At 38.5% G+C, this 15,399-nt stretch overlaps 1 protein-coding gene across 3 annotated transcripts in view; it reads left to right on the top strand.

Annotated features, from left to right (window-relative positions):
- The window catches only part of Ccdc141 (coiled-coil domain containing 141), a 207,432-nt gene that overhangs the window by 97,302 nt on the left and 94,731 nt on the right, over positions 1–15,399 (top strand). For all 3 annotated transcript variants that reach the window (XM_017794928.2, XM_008855352.3, XM_017794927.2), the window contains exon 7: positions 8,254–8,448. In XM_017794928.2, coding sequence (XP_017650417.1) covers positions 8,254–8,448 — 195 coding nt within the window. The remainder of the gene's footprint in view (positions 1–8,253; positions 8,449–15,399) is intronic.

Below are 15,399 nucleotides of genomic sequence, written 5' to 3'. Positions count from 1 at the left end.
TATTTTTATTTTATGTGTATGAGTGTTTTGCCTACATGTATGTAAGTACACCACATGCATGCAGTGCCCACTGATACCAGAAAAGGGCATTGGATTCCCCAGAACCGGAGTTATAGATGGTTGTTAGCTGCTATGTAGGTGCCAGGCATGGAACCCACATCCTCTGCAAGGGCAGCAAGTGCTCTTAACCACTGATCCATCTCTCCAGTCCCAAATTTGTTGAGTTTCAGTGCTAAAACTACCATGATTATACAATCCAACCTCCATTTTTTTTATATGATCATAAAATGGTCTAGGTCACTTATTATTTATTCATTAGGTATCCGATGACTATCCTAAGAACACATGACTGGTTATAAGTATTATTGCTTCTCTCTGACTTCAAATAAAGTGATTTAGCTTTTAAACAATGAATATTTCCCACTCTACCAATAAAAATTATGATTCAGTGGACATAAGGTGAACCTGAAAATACATGCTCTTAAAACTTTCCCAGAAGATACATTAACAGGTTTTGGAGCATTGTTTCAGTTTCTATCTGATGGTCATTGTGGGAAAAACATAAGCAGAGCTTCCCTTCTATTAATTTAATCTATTTCAAATAAGGAAATTTCCATAAGAATTTGAATTCGCAACCTCGTAATTTGCTCTATAGTTGAATTATATATGCCAGAATCCTAAGGATATCCCCAACAGATCCTCTTAAAGATGAAATCCTAAGCCCTCTCAGGACCTTACTAAGACCAGGACTGCTTTGCTAGCCAGAAGCCCAGTGATTGTGGATAAATTGTGTTAGATTAAAAATATTTTGGCCAGTAAAGCTTTTAGTCATTTTGATTAAAAATAGAAACACCAGTCTGAATCAAGTCCTTAATTAACTAGAAAAAAAATGTATGGGAAGAACAAGAGATAGAAGGAATCCAGCAAGGACGAGATGCAGAAGGAAAAACAGTGGGAAAATATCTCCCACTTCCCACATAATTAAAATTTTATGGGACTCGAGAGATGGCTCAGTGGTTAAGAGCACTGGCTATTCTTGTTGAGGATGTTGGTTCTGTTCCCAGCGCCTACAAGGCAGTTTACAATTGTAATTCCAGTTCCAGGGGATCCAATACCCTCATTTGGCTTCTATGGGCATTACACAACACAGGTGCATTTACATACTGTGCTGGATAGCTTTAGTGTCAACTTGACACACCTTGGTTGAAGGAGCCTCAACTGGGGAATTGCCTCCATTGGACTGGCCTGTAGCAATGTCTGTGGGGCATCTTCTTGATTCTTGATTATGGAGTGATGTGGGAGGGCCCAGGCCACTGTGGGTAGTGCCATCTCTGGGCAGGTGGGCCTGTGTTGGATAAGAGAGCAAGCTGAGCAGGGGCCACAGGAGCAAGCCAGTAAGCAGCATTCCTCTATGGCCTGTGCTCCAGACCCAGGTCCGTGTTGCATAAGAAAGCAGGCTGAGCAGGGACCAGAGAAGCAAGCCAGGAAGCAGCATTCCCCCATGGCCTGTGTTCCAGTTCCTGCCCTGAGTTCCTACCTTGGGTTCCTGATGAACTGTGACCTGAGATATGTAAGCTAAATAAACCCTTTCCTCCCCAAGTTGGTAGTGGTCAGAGTATTTTGTCAAAGCAATGAAGAAATAAACCAGAACACATACATACAGGCAAAATGGTCATGCACATAAAATAAAAATTAATTAAAAATTTTACCTAAAAACTATGTTGAATTCAGGAAGAATGAGTAACTGCACATGCATGCTAATCACTATTCTAAGATTTGTTTATAGCATACTTTATTGTGGTTGTATTTTACTTTCAAACTTTGCTGTGCCATACATCTATTTTGCTTCAGTATCAGCCATGAGCACCTACCCTGCACTGCTTAACTGTGGGCTCCACTCAGTGGCCAAACACTAAAGAGAATAAGGGGACCCAGAAATTTCCAAACCAAACCAGGGTTTATGGGGCTTGGGGTGGGTGGCAAGGGAGTTTTGGTTTAGGTTTTTTTTGTTTTTGTTTTTTTTTTGTTTGTTTTTTTAATGAGAAAAACAGCATATCTCATATTCAGAAATTAATTTAGGGATATCTGTCATTTCTATTATAGCTTGTCAATCCCAATCCCAGCAAGGTTATTTATGAATAATATAACAACAAAAAAAAAAATTTTGGGAGGGCTTGAAGTCCAGGAATTTGAAGCACATGATTAGCTATTGAGTTAACACAAGTCACTGAAGAAGCAAAAGTGCCTATCAAGTGGTGGGGCTGGCACTACCCTGCCTGGAAAGTAGCACTCCAAAAGTAAAGATTTTTGCCTGAAGCTACTTAGCAATTTTTGAATAAGAATCATTCTTCTAGGTCCGCTTTCTGCTCTTTTTCATGAACTCTCTCTGAGCCAGTAACTGTGCTCCTCTACAGAAGGCATGCTTTCTTTATCCCTGGGTGACAGGCAACACTGCAGTTCCTGTTTGCTCTCTGGGCTTTTGAAGGAATGCTTTGCAGGGAGGGCATAATTTACAAGGCCTGAGGGCACTGAACTCTGCCCACTTGGAGAGTTGGGGGGTGGGGAGGCTGTTCTCTAGGCTGGCTCTGTAGTTGTATAGGTCAATACAGAACTACCTGGAAGAGACTGTGAGAGGAACCTCAGAGCAGTTCAGTCCAACTTGACATGATCAGAATTTGGCTTTTCAACTGCTCAGTGACACTCTTCCAAAGCATAAATATTTCCTTCAAAAACATTTCTCCTTAAAGAAGATTTTTAAATATTCTCTGATTAAAATTGCCAGGTTTATTTTGTTTGTACCATCTGTTAATGCAATCATGTAAAATTCTGATTTTGTGTCAATGAGTTAATTCTCCTGGTGATAAACCAAATGGGACTGTAGATTTGGGACTTCACAAGAAATGATCTGTGTGTAATAAGATGGCCCTGATCCATGCTTCAGGAGTGATACATGAAGTCAGTGCACTCTTCTTCCCAGTCTGATTTTGCCCAGTGACCTACACAGTTGTTATTTTTTTTGGTCTTCTAAACCACGTGCATTGCCTATTGTTTGTTGTCCATCTTCCCTCACTTAAAAACTACATCTTGGAATCCAGCATAGAATGAAAGTTTGTTATATGGTATTGAGTTATGAGATCCCCCCCTCTTCAGGGAAGTTTTATGTGAAGAAAAGCTCACTAAATAGACTGGTTATTATTTCTTTTTCTTTTCAAATTGGTGTAGCTAACTCTTTGAACCTATTTAATAGATATTCTTATGACAATCCATAACTTCATTTGAAGAGCTAACTTAGGACTATAACAAAAAAGAAAGAATGAAAAAAAGAAATCTTTTCCCCCTTCTTGTCTATCAGCCACTAATCCTCTTAAAAGTACCCTTTCAATCAAAGGAGCCAAGAGAAGCTCAATTTCTACAGCAAATGGAATACTGAAAGGTACAGTTTAAAAGGGCTACTACTGTGAGTGATGAATGGCATTAATGGAACGACATATAGAGACACCCTGAGCCGAGGAACACATACTGTCATGTGGCTTTATTGGGTCAGAGATATGCATATACCTCTGTCAAACCAGAAAGCCAAGGAAATGGCAGGCTCTGGCTTTCTGCTGGTGGGGACACACGGTGGAAATATTTTATTGCAAAGTGACTGAAATCCTGTAAGAAGTTTAACACTTAGGAGGCAGCAGGAGCAGCTTAGAGAAAAAGAACTAAGATTTTCTCCATTGGGCTCCTCCAGCCTTGACAATGTTGACAACCATATATTTTTTAAAAGTGTGATGGATTCAGATGACTCTAGAAAGTTTTATCTTTAGTTAAAGTGTCCCCTCTGAAAAATGCCTGGGCAAATACATCATCACAATGGTATAGAATTGCATCAAAAACTGCCTACAGATTGCCCAAAGTAGACAGAGCCAATTTTCTGAGAAGATTGAATAGAAATATTGAATACACCTAGCTTCATTTAATGCCCACAGAGTCCTTGTGAAAAATGTAATTAAGAATAAAGAAAGATAACAGCCACAACGTGGTTCATTGCAGTTTCTTTGGAAGGTCATAGCCCGCTTTTCTAGTGTGATCCAAAGCATCAAGTTAGAGTGGGTTTTCACACAGTTGCCTTGATGCCAAAAGGCTTTCTCTCATGTTGTTTGTAAAGTTTGTTCTAAAGGCAGATTTATGAACATTGTTAGAAACAGGCACTTTTCTCCTTATTTATAGAAAAGAGCTTTATTATTTTGTCCAATTGCTAAGCAAAATTAAGCCTGAGTTTGGGTAGTAAATTTGCAATTATATCTATAATAGCCTGGTGTTTATTTTGAAATAGTGAGGCTTCTGATAACAAATTAGAAAATCCCAGGGTCATGTAAGGCTTTTATCATCTTTAAGGCCTTAGGACTCTATAGACGTTTTATCTTGGTAGCCCTCAATTAATACAGAAAATCCTTCCATTTTGGGAAAAAAATCTTGTATCATCCTCTGCAAAGAGTTCGGGTTGAGATACTGGAAAAATAATTACCAGAGTTCAGAGTTTGAGTCTTTCACTTACTAGTGCTGAGACATTTGGAAGTGTATAATTCCTCTGAGCCCTGGTTACCCCATTGTTAAAATGTGGGTAATAATAGCTTGGCTCTTGTAGTGGCATGAAGCTAGAGAGACAATACATATAAAGCCCTTGGCAGAGCACTGTCATGTAGGAAGGAAAAGGTTCATGCTGTTGGGCAGAACATACAATGGCTGTGAATTGTTTCCCCATATCCTAATTTTTTTTTTCTGCATTTTCCTTTGACTCAGCATGCTAAGCACTCCCCAGGTTTTTCATATTTTTTAAGGATTTTTTTTTTCCCCAATGAGCACAGAAGGCTTTGGTCAATGTCTTTAATATTATTATTATTATTATTATTATTATTATTTAAAGGATCACCTGTTTTATTCTGCATCTTAAGAATTTCTTCACCTGAGTTCAAGATTCAATGTCCCACAGATCTTAACACACTAAAGAAATAATGGCACAAAGAGTAGAAATTAACTGAATGAGCAGCTAAAGGCATAAGGAAAGAACAGATAGACATCGGGTCAGAGTTTGAACTGCATGTAAATGACCTGTATTTCCAACCTTGGAAGGTGGAGACAGGGAATCCCCAGAGCAAGTTGGCCAGTGAGCTCTGGGTTTGACTAAGAGAACTACCTCAAAGAATAAGGTAGAAGAGCAATTAAAGATCATTCCTGACATCAGCCTTGGGCTTCCACATTCAGGCCCACATGTGTACCCCCACACACAAAACCCTATACATACACATACACATGCACATGAACAGCACACACACACACACACACACACACACACACACACACACACTGCAAAAAATAAGAAAAAAATACAAGAAAAGAAGGAAACCAAAAGGCTTGGGTTGGCAGTGAACCAGTAGGTGGTTCCCAATATTATTCCAGCTGGGCAATTGGTCTCCTGAAATGATTAGCAAACAAAGGGTTTCTAGGTCTAGAAAGTTTGCTGGAAACATTTCACATGACATTGCCCTCCAGTGGTGTCTGCACATATACCAGCATGTTAGAGATCTGAGGTGTGCTGGGACACAAAATCCCATTCTGCTCAACACTTCTCATGCTTCCCAGTAACATTTAGGAACCTACCACACTTGGCTGAGAACTGAGTACCCATAAATGATTTGGGGTCCTAACAAGCTGTGATATAACTGAGGGAAGAAAAATGGTAAGTGCCAATATATGTGCTGGGAATTGTGCCACTTTAGCAATATCTGCTCATTCCTAACAGGTTTTTTATTTTTTGTTTTTTTTTTGTTGTTGTTTTTTTTTTGTTTTTTTTAGTGGGAGGGGTATCTACCATACTTTAGGAAAGAATGTCTTGAATATATTTGTTTTGTTCAAGGGGAAATACAAAATTCTTTAAAATATGAATGATTTTGAGAATTCACGGACCCATAGCCTGTGCCTGCAAGTATGGCTTCCTCATACGTTGAGAAATTTAGAGAGTCTGTATCTCTATCCTCAGTTCCTTGAAGGTAGCATGATACAAGAGATGAACTAGTCCGGGTATTGCTTCTTCTTGGCATACTCTTCTGAGCCTGTATAAATATTAGAAAATTATCCAACCTAAAGATCTTTGAAGATGATGGTTACAAGCCTCACCCTGCAGCGGTCTTCTTCCTCGCCACTCGAATGCCAACCCCAACCTTCCTTCCTTATTTTCAGGTCTCGTGACCAGACATTTTTCTCTTGAACAAATACTAGAAAAGGGTCTACGGAGACTACAAAAGAATGTATGTTGTCTCTACCATCTAGACCCACCAACTGTTGTGTAAAGCATTTATACATTGTATGTATTTTAAAAAATATTGATTATTTTTATTTTATGTGTATGAATGTATTGCCTGCATGTAAGTAAAGGCACCTGCATGGTGCAATACCTGTGGAGGACAGACGAGGCTGTTGGATCCCCTGGAACTGGATTGTATATTTTTAAATATTTAAGTATTTTTTTAAATATATTTTTTAAATATGTTTTTAAATATTTAAATATTTTTAAATATAATATTGTATATATTTAAAACCATATATACTTAATATTTCATAATGTAAGTATATAGAAATGCTATATATAATGGCAATTTACATATTGATAAAGGATGAAACTTTTTTTCCTTTACATTCTCTAACAGTGCCGTGTACATAATACTCAGTGTGCCTTGTGAAATTCATGGAAACTGTGGTAGTACACTGCACTTAAATTATACTTAGGGACTGGAGAGATGGCTCAAGGTTAAGAGCATGCCCTTGCAAAGGACCTGAGTTCTGTTCCCAGCATCCACATGGCACTCACAACCATCTGTAACACTAGATCCAGAAAATCCCATGTTCTCTTCTGGCCTCTGTGGGCACCAGGCATGCATGTGGCACACTTACATAAATACAGGCAAAACACTAATATACATAGGATAAAAATAAATAAATCCTTAAAATTTTACTTATTTTATATACTATAATATAAAAAGGTAATTTCATAATAGGAAATTTTGCACAGAGAACAGGCCAGAATAGAGCCAGGCTGAGATATTTGAAGGCTGGTGCTAAATTTCTTGTGCTTTGAGAAATGTCCATGCTTTCCACTCAACCTCAGCTAAGCTGGGTACCAGAAAATACATTAACAAGATGGCCATCTTAGAGATAATTGTTATTTTATGATGTTGAATAATAGCATGTTAAATCCATTTTCAAGAAATTTGAATTTCCTCAAGAAAGTAACATAGATATTGAGTCTCTCCAACTCTTTGTTCTTTTCTATTTGTTGTTTTTAATCCCTATGCCATATAAAGTAGGAAACTACCTCTTTTTCTGAGATGCTTATATATCATTAACTATGAAGCATTGATAGATGAAGCTAGGATCAAGAAGAAGAAGATACTGCACACTAGCGGGTATTTTTTTTTTTGGTAATAGATCTTAATCTCTTTCCATTTAGGCAGACAAAATGTAGCCATCAACATGCAATTTCTTTTCCTTTCTTGAACATATTTACCTCTATTAACAGGAAGACTGAATTGTGGGAGAGATACTTTTTCATACTTAGATGAGCACAAATAGAACAAAATGAGTTAGAGATTTCAAAAATGCTCTTAAGTGTATGTTGGGTTTGTCTATGGTAGAAGTAACAGGAATGGAAGTGACCTGCATCCAGGGTCACTCATCTCAACTCTGCCATTTTCCCCTCTTGTATTCTCTCCTTTTAAGCTTCTTTTCTGCACTGTTTTCTATTGTAACTACATGTTCATAGTCAAACCCATACTGTAATGTTTACACTACTACTGGGTTTAATAGACTTTATGATTTGGAAATATAATGGAAGATTCAACTCTTCTGATGTTCTATGAATCTTACCAGTGCTTACAAAGGGGGCGTCTTAATTCTATTGCTGTAACAGAGTAACGTGGACAGCAGAGTAACAGACAGGGTGGCTCATAAACAAAATCGATGTATTTCTCAGGGTTTTGGAAGCTGGAAGATCGAGATCAGGAAGGGAACAGTGTGCATTATGAGGGCTCTTCACTGGGTTGCCGACTGCCAACTTTTCCTCACATAGTGGAAGGTGGGCTGGAGCTCTCTTGGCCCTCTGTTGGATAACAGGGCACAGATTCTATTCACAAAGGCTCCACCCTCTGACTTAATAACCTCCCAAAGTCTTCACCTCCTACTACCATCACTAAAAAGAATGCTCTCTTGTAGGGATGGAATTCCACTGTAGAGAACCTGAAGAACGAGGCGCTGGGGATTCTCTTGTCAAAAGATTTTGCAGAGAAAGAACACCTACGGCTCTCTAACCAGAAACTGAATCGGCTTCAGGAAGAGTTTGGTCAACTCATGACGGAAAGGAAAATCTGGTTAACAATGGCAAACAGTTTTTTTAACAGTGCTAACAAGGTCAGTGTGGGTTAAGATGATAATTTTTAGGTATTTGGCTAACTAGTAAAGACTTTCTCAAGCTGTGGCATGTTGCAGAAGACAAAACTCCATGTAGAATCTCAAAAATTAATAGAAGCAAAGAAAAGTTTTAGAAATAGATTCCGTGGACATTAGTTGTTTCTTACAACTTAGAGACTGAATTTATATATAAGGAGTTACTTTAAAAATAGCCACAAAAACGTTTTATTTTAGAGCTGACACTGGTGTTTGTTGGAGACACTTGTAACTTTATCATAACATTTTCATGGGAAGGGAATTATTAGAAAATATATCATGTTAAAAAAATCTTAAAAATGTTTCCCAAACATTTTCTTAAGAGACGAGTTCTCATGTAGCTCAAGCTGACCTTGAACTCCTTGTGTAGCCAAGGATGACCTTGATCTCCCCACCCTCCCACCTCCATTCCCCAAGTGCTGGGATTATAGGCATGCTCTGCCACACCCAGTTAATATGATATTGGGGACTTGACCTAGAACTTTGTGCCTTCAAGGCAAGCACTCTACCAACTGAGCTGTACTGCAAGGTCACTTTCGTTCTTTAAAAAAAAAAATTTATTAGGTAGAAATGTGCATATTATAAGCCTTCTGGATATGAAGCGATAAGGCCAGACTCTATCTCAGCCCAACTCTTCTTCCATGGTCTTGTCTTTTTAAATAAATCATGGGGAAGCCTTGATGCAGACCATTGACAGGTCTTGAGTTGGAGAAGTATGTGGCTTCTCCTGGATGATGCAACCACTGTTGGTTATAGCAGGTGGCCCTGTGTGTGGTGACATCAATTGGGTGCAGTTCATGTGCAGCTGGTGATGTTATTTGAAAGTTTTCCTGCCTTTGTCATTGTAACAAATACCTCAAAACTTCTACAATGGAATTGTTTAACTGATGTTAAAATAGACTAGGTGATGGGTAATGAATGTGGAACCCCCAGGAAGCTTTGTATACTGTGGTCTGAAATCACAGCACTGGTACCTTGAGTACAATGAACTACAGTTACTAAACCTTGAAAGTCTTTACTAATAAGAAACTTTTGAGAAGATGGATAGTAAAATGCAAAGACACAGATGCTAGAATTATACTTATTATGTTAAGGAATATTTATTGTTTAATTATGATCTGCTTAGGATTTCATTGTTTTAAGAGAGGAAACAGATGCTGCATATGACTAGAGATCTTAAACTAAGTAGATGTCAGATGTGAATTATGATTTTCTTCAGCAGTCCAATTTTTAAGTAAGAGGTTTTAAATTCACATCACACCTTCAGCCTACAGGATGAGTAAGCCATCTCCAAGTCAGCTGTTACTGTTGCTAATGGAAAGAATGATAGAACATGTTTCTATAAAACAATGTATCTAGCAGAAACTGTGTAGTTCACAGCCTTGTGAAATGTAGACTGTCTCTCCTCTCTCTCTTCTTCTCTCTTGTTTTCTCCTTTCTTTATCTTGCTTTCTCTACTTTCATTATTTGATACCTTGCCAGGGATATTTGTTATCTGACATTATTTCCGGGCCCTGCAAGAATACTTCTTGTAAAAGTAAAGAAAAAGAAGAGGGAAGAAGGGGGAGGGAGGGAGAAGAGTGGATATATTCTGAAACTCCTACAATAATATAAATCTGATCTGGAGAAGAGAATTCACATTTGTCAGTGCCAAAGACTAGAGCTCATCATTTGACTGCCATAGCATGAAAACTATTCAAATCATAAACTCAGCTGAGGTTAACCTGTAATATAGGCTTTTCTGTGGCCAAATAGCACACAGAAAGATTTAGAACTTTTTCTTACTTTTCCAAGTATTAAGAAATCATTTCCAAGTTGAAAGCTAAGAACTCAGGATGAAAAATGATGGGTACTTTTACCGCAGCAAAAGTAGAAGCTGGTGTTTATAGAGTGTGTGAGTACTCATGCATCAAAGTGCATTCTTTCTATGCTCTGAAAATACGAAAAATGGTAAAATTATATGGAGGGTTGTTCATGAAGCTAAGAATGAAACTTTTGCTCATGACTTATAAATGGTATTTTTCTTTTTAATTCATATTTTAGAATTTCAAATTTTATAAAAATCTTGCTACTTTACTCAATTTTTTATTAAAACTCATAATAAATATCTAAAGTTCTGGATTTTTTAAATTACTGCAATCTCAAAAGTACTCCAAATATTTTTTTCTAGGCTAGAAGTTCTGTTTCCACTAGTAGGTAGGTAATTTTAAATTTATATAATCAGTTGTTTATCTCTACAGCCTTGTATTTTCCTTTTGAAAATTCTCTATGATTTATGTTCAGTAATCTGGGCTTCCTCACTGTGAGTATTCTTGTTCTTAGATGACATCATGCTCTCAACATTGAGGGGCCTGAGATTTTACCCTACTTTCAAGCTCACATGGTAACCTGTTATAGTTTCATAGATGCTGACAGAACACACAGGGTTTGAGTCAGAGCTGAACGATGGCTGTAGCAAAGTAGTAATGGGGTGACCACATGGCGCATGAGCTCTGTAAGCCCCAATTTCAATAGGGGTGATAGAGATGAGTTCTGGTGTGTGTCTGCCCATAGACTGAGGGGTGCAGGAGAGACGCCCTAAGTAGGGAATCTGCTGTTTTATAGCAAGCAGTAAGCAAGCCTTCTATTTTTCTCAGGGGGAGACATAACCTCAAATCTGAAGATTACTAGCTACGGACACTGCACTGAGAAAGGTGCCCTGGTAAAGAGGGGCAGGCCATTCATTCTTGGCGTACAAATGAAAAGTGTTAAAGAGTGAATGCAACTCTGGCTATTAGTACTATAGAAAGAAAAAAGAAGTCTCTGCTTAAGAAAAGTACTTTGCACAAAGACCATTCTGTTTCTGATAGTGGAATTATTATTCAGCAAGCAAAATCACTTGATTGAAATATTTTTCTAAGTTCTGTATCAAGTGCTATTGTGGAAAAGAATGTTAGTGCTGTAGTGATGAGTAACTGGAACAGTGTGAATACTTATTAAACAGTGAAGTACATGGGACTGGAGAGGGCTCAATGGTTAAGAGCACTGGCTGCTCTTGTAGAGGACCCGGGTTTGATTCCCAGCACCTACATGGTGGCTAACAACTGTCTATAACTCCGGTTCCAGGGGATCTGATGCCCTCTTCTGACCTCTACAGGTATTGAACAGTGTGGGTGCACTTACATACAGGTGCACTCATACCCCAAAAATAAAAAATGGGAAATACACTCATACACCAAAAATAAAAAAATGATAAATAAAAGAAAAAAGTGAAATACACAGTTGTAAAGCATGCTTTTCGAGGGGCTGGAGCAATGACTAAGGGAATACTAAGGGAACTTGCCACACAAGCATGAGGACCCGAGTTCCCAGGACTCACATGAAAAGCTGGGCATGGTTGTACGTACCTGTAACTCCAGAGCTGTGGAAGATGGAGATAGGATAATAGAGGGTTTGCTGGCAACAAACCTAGCTCCAGGTTCATTGAGAGACCCCCCCATCTTAAGGGAATAAGGCAGAGAGAGATGGAGCAGGACACCTAATATCTTCTCTGGCCTCTACATACTCATGCACACAAATGTGTCCAGAACCGCCCTCCCCCACATACACACATCAAAAAATATTTTTCAACCTTGAACCATAGAAAAGATGAGTGTGAATTTTACCTACAGAATGGGCTGTTAGTAGTCTTTATATCATATATATTACTCAGCCAAACTTCTATTATATGTTTATTATTACAATCATCTCTCCATTTCCTTTCACTTTTATTCATTTCTCTCTCTACCAATTCTAGATTGGATAAATAATTCTTTTATTGAAGCTACTGAATACATTGCTTAATGTAGTAAATGTATGGCAATAACTACCCTTTATTTTTATATATTCATTAATTTATTAAATATTAAACAAGTACTCTGTGACAGGCACTGTCTAAATTCTGGGGCTACAGTAGAGCAAAAAAACATACACAAATTCTACAAGTCAATATACTGTCCAAGCTTTGAAATTCAGTAAGCTGTAGGGATCACCTAGGTGTCCATTGAGAACAGTCACCCAGTGCCTTTGCTCATGACTCCAGGAACCCAACTAATACCTTTTAATTTGGCCAGGAATTGGGGACAGTCTCTCAGACTCAGGAATCTGTTTCTCACCAGGAGAAAGTGTGAGCAGTGCATTGTTCTGGATAGGTAGTTGTGTGAACTCGGAATGAACAGCAGGTGGCAATGTTGAGACACGGACTTTAGGAATATTGCTACCCACACATGTTCTAAACCAGCCTCTAAAACCCAAGCAAAGACTGAGCCATGCCACTCAAGAAATTGACATACTTCTTTTTCTTTTCAGAGTCTCTTACTGTATTTGGTGAATTGGTTTGTTAAACGACTCAGCAACAAATACAAGCAATGTTGATGGTTAAGGAGGTGTGATAGCTGATTGGACAAGCATTCCTCTAATTATTCAATATTGCTATGAATTGCATATGCAGGGCATGGATTATGAGCACAGCATCTATTACAGAACTCGTTTTGATCACTCCAAATTTTCATCTTTCATAATTACATGTTATATTTCTAGCATCTTCATGGAAAATGGTTAATATTGATGTTGCATCCACAATGTATTTATCATTGTTTGGAGACTGATTTGAATGGACCAGGAATAAATATCTAGCATGTTTCAAGATCAGAACAGCACGAGATTTTTAGTTATACAGCAGCTATGATTGACCCCAAAGTGTCAAGCATAGCTCTTGGGTCATTAAGGATTGTGCCCCACACCTTCTGTTCCCAGGCATATGATTTATCTGGGGAAAGCAAGCAGAGAGACGGAGGCCAAATCTGTTTTATTAACATGGTCTGACTTTTAGGTGGTCATCTGAATATGAAGGAGAAGTAAAATTTGGAGCATTCAAAGAAGCACAGGAGTATTAGTATGAAGCACAGTCCCCCATCTTCCGTTGCATCTGCCCTCACTGTTGCAATGCAGTGTCTTATAGAAGATGAGGTTCCTTTTTCAAAACGCAGTGATGCAAAACAGCAATGCCTGGAGCAATGCTGCTGTTTGAGATGCAAACAGAGTAATTAAACATGACATTTGCTATATTTTTTTCATTTATAGATTCTTCATTTTACCATTTAAAAATAAATATATTTTAAGCACATATGTGGAAAGCAAGTAATTAAAATGGTTTAGTTATTGAACAGATTGAAAGAGCAAACCTGCCCAGATAGAGAACCTAAAAAATATTTCTAAGAAGGAATTTCTTTTTTAAAAAACATTTTATTATTTTTATTTTATGTGTATGAGTGTATTGCCTACATGTTTGTAAGTGCACCCATGTAGTGCAATGCCCACGGAGGTCAGAAGATGGCGTCAGATCCCTTGGAACTGGAGCTACAGATGGTTGTTAACCACCATGTGGGTGCTGGAAATTGAATCCAGGTCCTCTGCAAGAGCAGTCAGTGCTCTTAACTGCTGAGTCATCTCTCTAGCCCCATGAGAAGGAATTTCTTAAGAGGATATAAGTGAAGTCAGGAAATTGTTAGAACAAGAAAAATAGTTACTTCCAGTTTTGTAATTCTCAAGCATTCTTTCTCATGTTCTTTGCAAGAACCACTTCCTTTTCTCTTAGAAACAACCAGAGCACTTGCTTCTCTTTCCCACATTTTTCACACCTACATTCTGCTGGTATCTTAGATTCTTACTTATACCATGCAACAGAGAGGTACTCAGTGAAGCCGGTGATGTCCAGTCCCTGCCTTCCAGACCCTGAGGGGTAGTTTATAAGGATGTAGAATGTCGAGGTGCTGTAGAAAAGCCATGATGGAGTAAATTCAGTACAGTAGGGGACACTGAGCAGAGCCCTTCAGTCTGACCAGGGGAACATGTCAAGGAAGGCAACCATAGAGCGATGTTTCAAAGGATGTCCCCCAAAAGGGTGCACGTTGGAAGATGCAAAGCCAGGCCATGTTTGGGAACTGTAGGATAAGTCATTTTGCCCGAGATTTAGTGTGTAAGCTTGGCATAAGGACTGACAAAAACAGCAACTTTGGGGGTCAATGAAGGGCCTGAATACCACACCAAGGAGTTTGTATATATGTTCATATATGTGCCACTACTATACATAATAACTACTATATATAGTAGCTACTGTTATATATCAGTGACTATGTATGTATATATATATACACAGAAATATTTAAAGATTTCAAAAGTTATGATATGTCAGATCTCACCACAAAAATCAGTGTTGCCTTCATTTGATCTGCCTTCCTTCTGTCCTTGTGAGAAAATGAGGACGGGAGGGCTCAGAATCTTTGCTTTTAGAGCCCAGAGAGCAGGCTGTTTAAATCACAGCAAATATTTAATTAAGATGGCTAAGCTAGAAAATACATATTACAAAAATTACCACAAAAGCTGGACATGGTGGTGCACGCCTTTAACCCCAGCACTTGGGAGATAGGGGAAGGTGATCTCTGTGAGATTGAGGCCAGCCTGGTCTACATAGTGAGTTCCAGGCCAGCTGGGGTTACAGAGAGACCCTGTCTCAAAAAAAACCTGTCCATCTCACTTTGTGTTCACTGGCACACTTAGAATAGTGTCTTCTAGCTAACAGATAATTATTTGAATCATTGAGCCTAGTGCTGCCTCTCAGCATAATAGCCATCATCTTCATCAGAGCAGCTATGACTGCTTGCAAGACTCTAATATTGGGCCTGTTGATTGCTGACTTTTTCCCATAGAAGGAGGGGAAGGTCATTGGCCCCTCACCTGAGTTTCCAGCCCCTCCCTCTTATGTCTGGATATATAACTTTTCACTAAATGCATATGATTTTGTAGTCTCAGTAGGTGCATGATATATATCACGGTGGAGTAAGCCCAGTACAGCAGAGAACACCAAGCAGAAACCTTCAGCATATATATATATATATA

This window comes from Nannospalax galili, unplaced genomic scaffold (assembly GCF_000622305.1).
Source record: "Nannospalax galili isolate Female #2095 unplaced genomic scaffold, S.galili_v1.0 scaffold346, whole genome shotgun sequence".
Taxonomy (NCBI): Eukaryota; Metazoa; Chordata; class Mammalia; order Rodentia; family Spalacidae; genus Nannospalax; species Nannospalax galili.
This window is presented reverse-complemented; position numbering and strand designations above follow the sequence as displayed.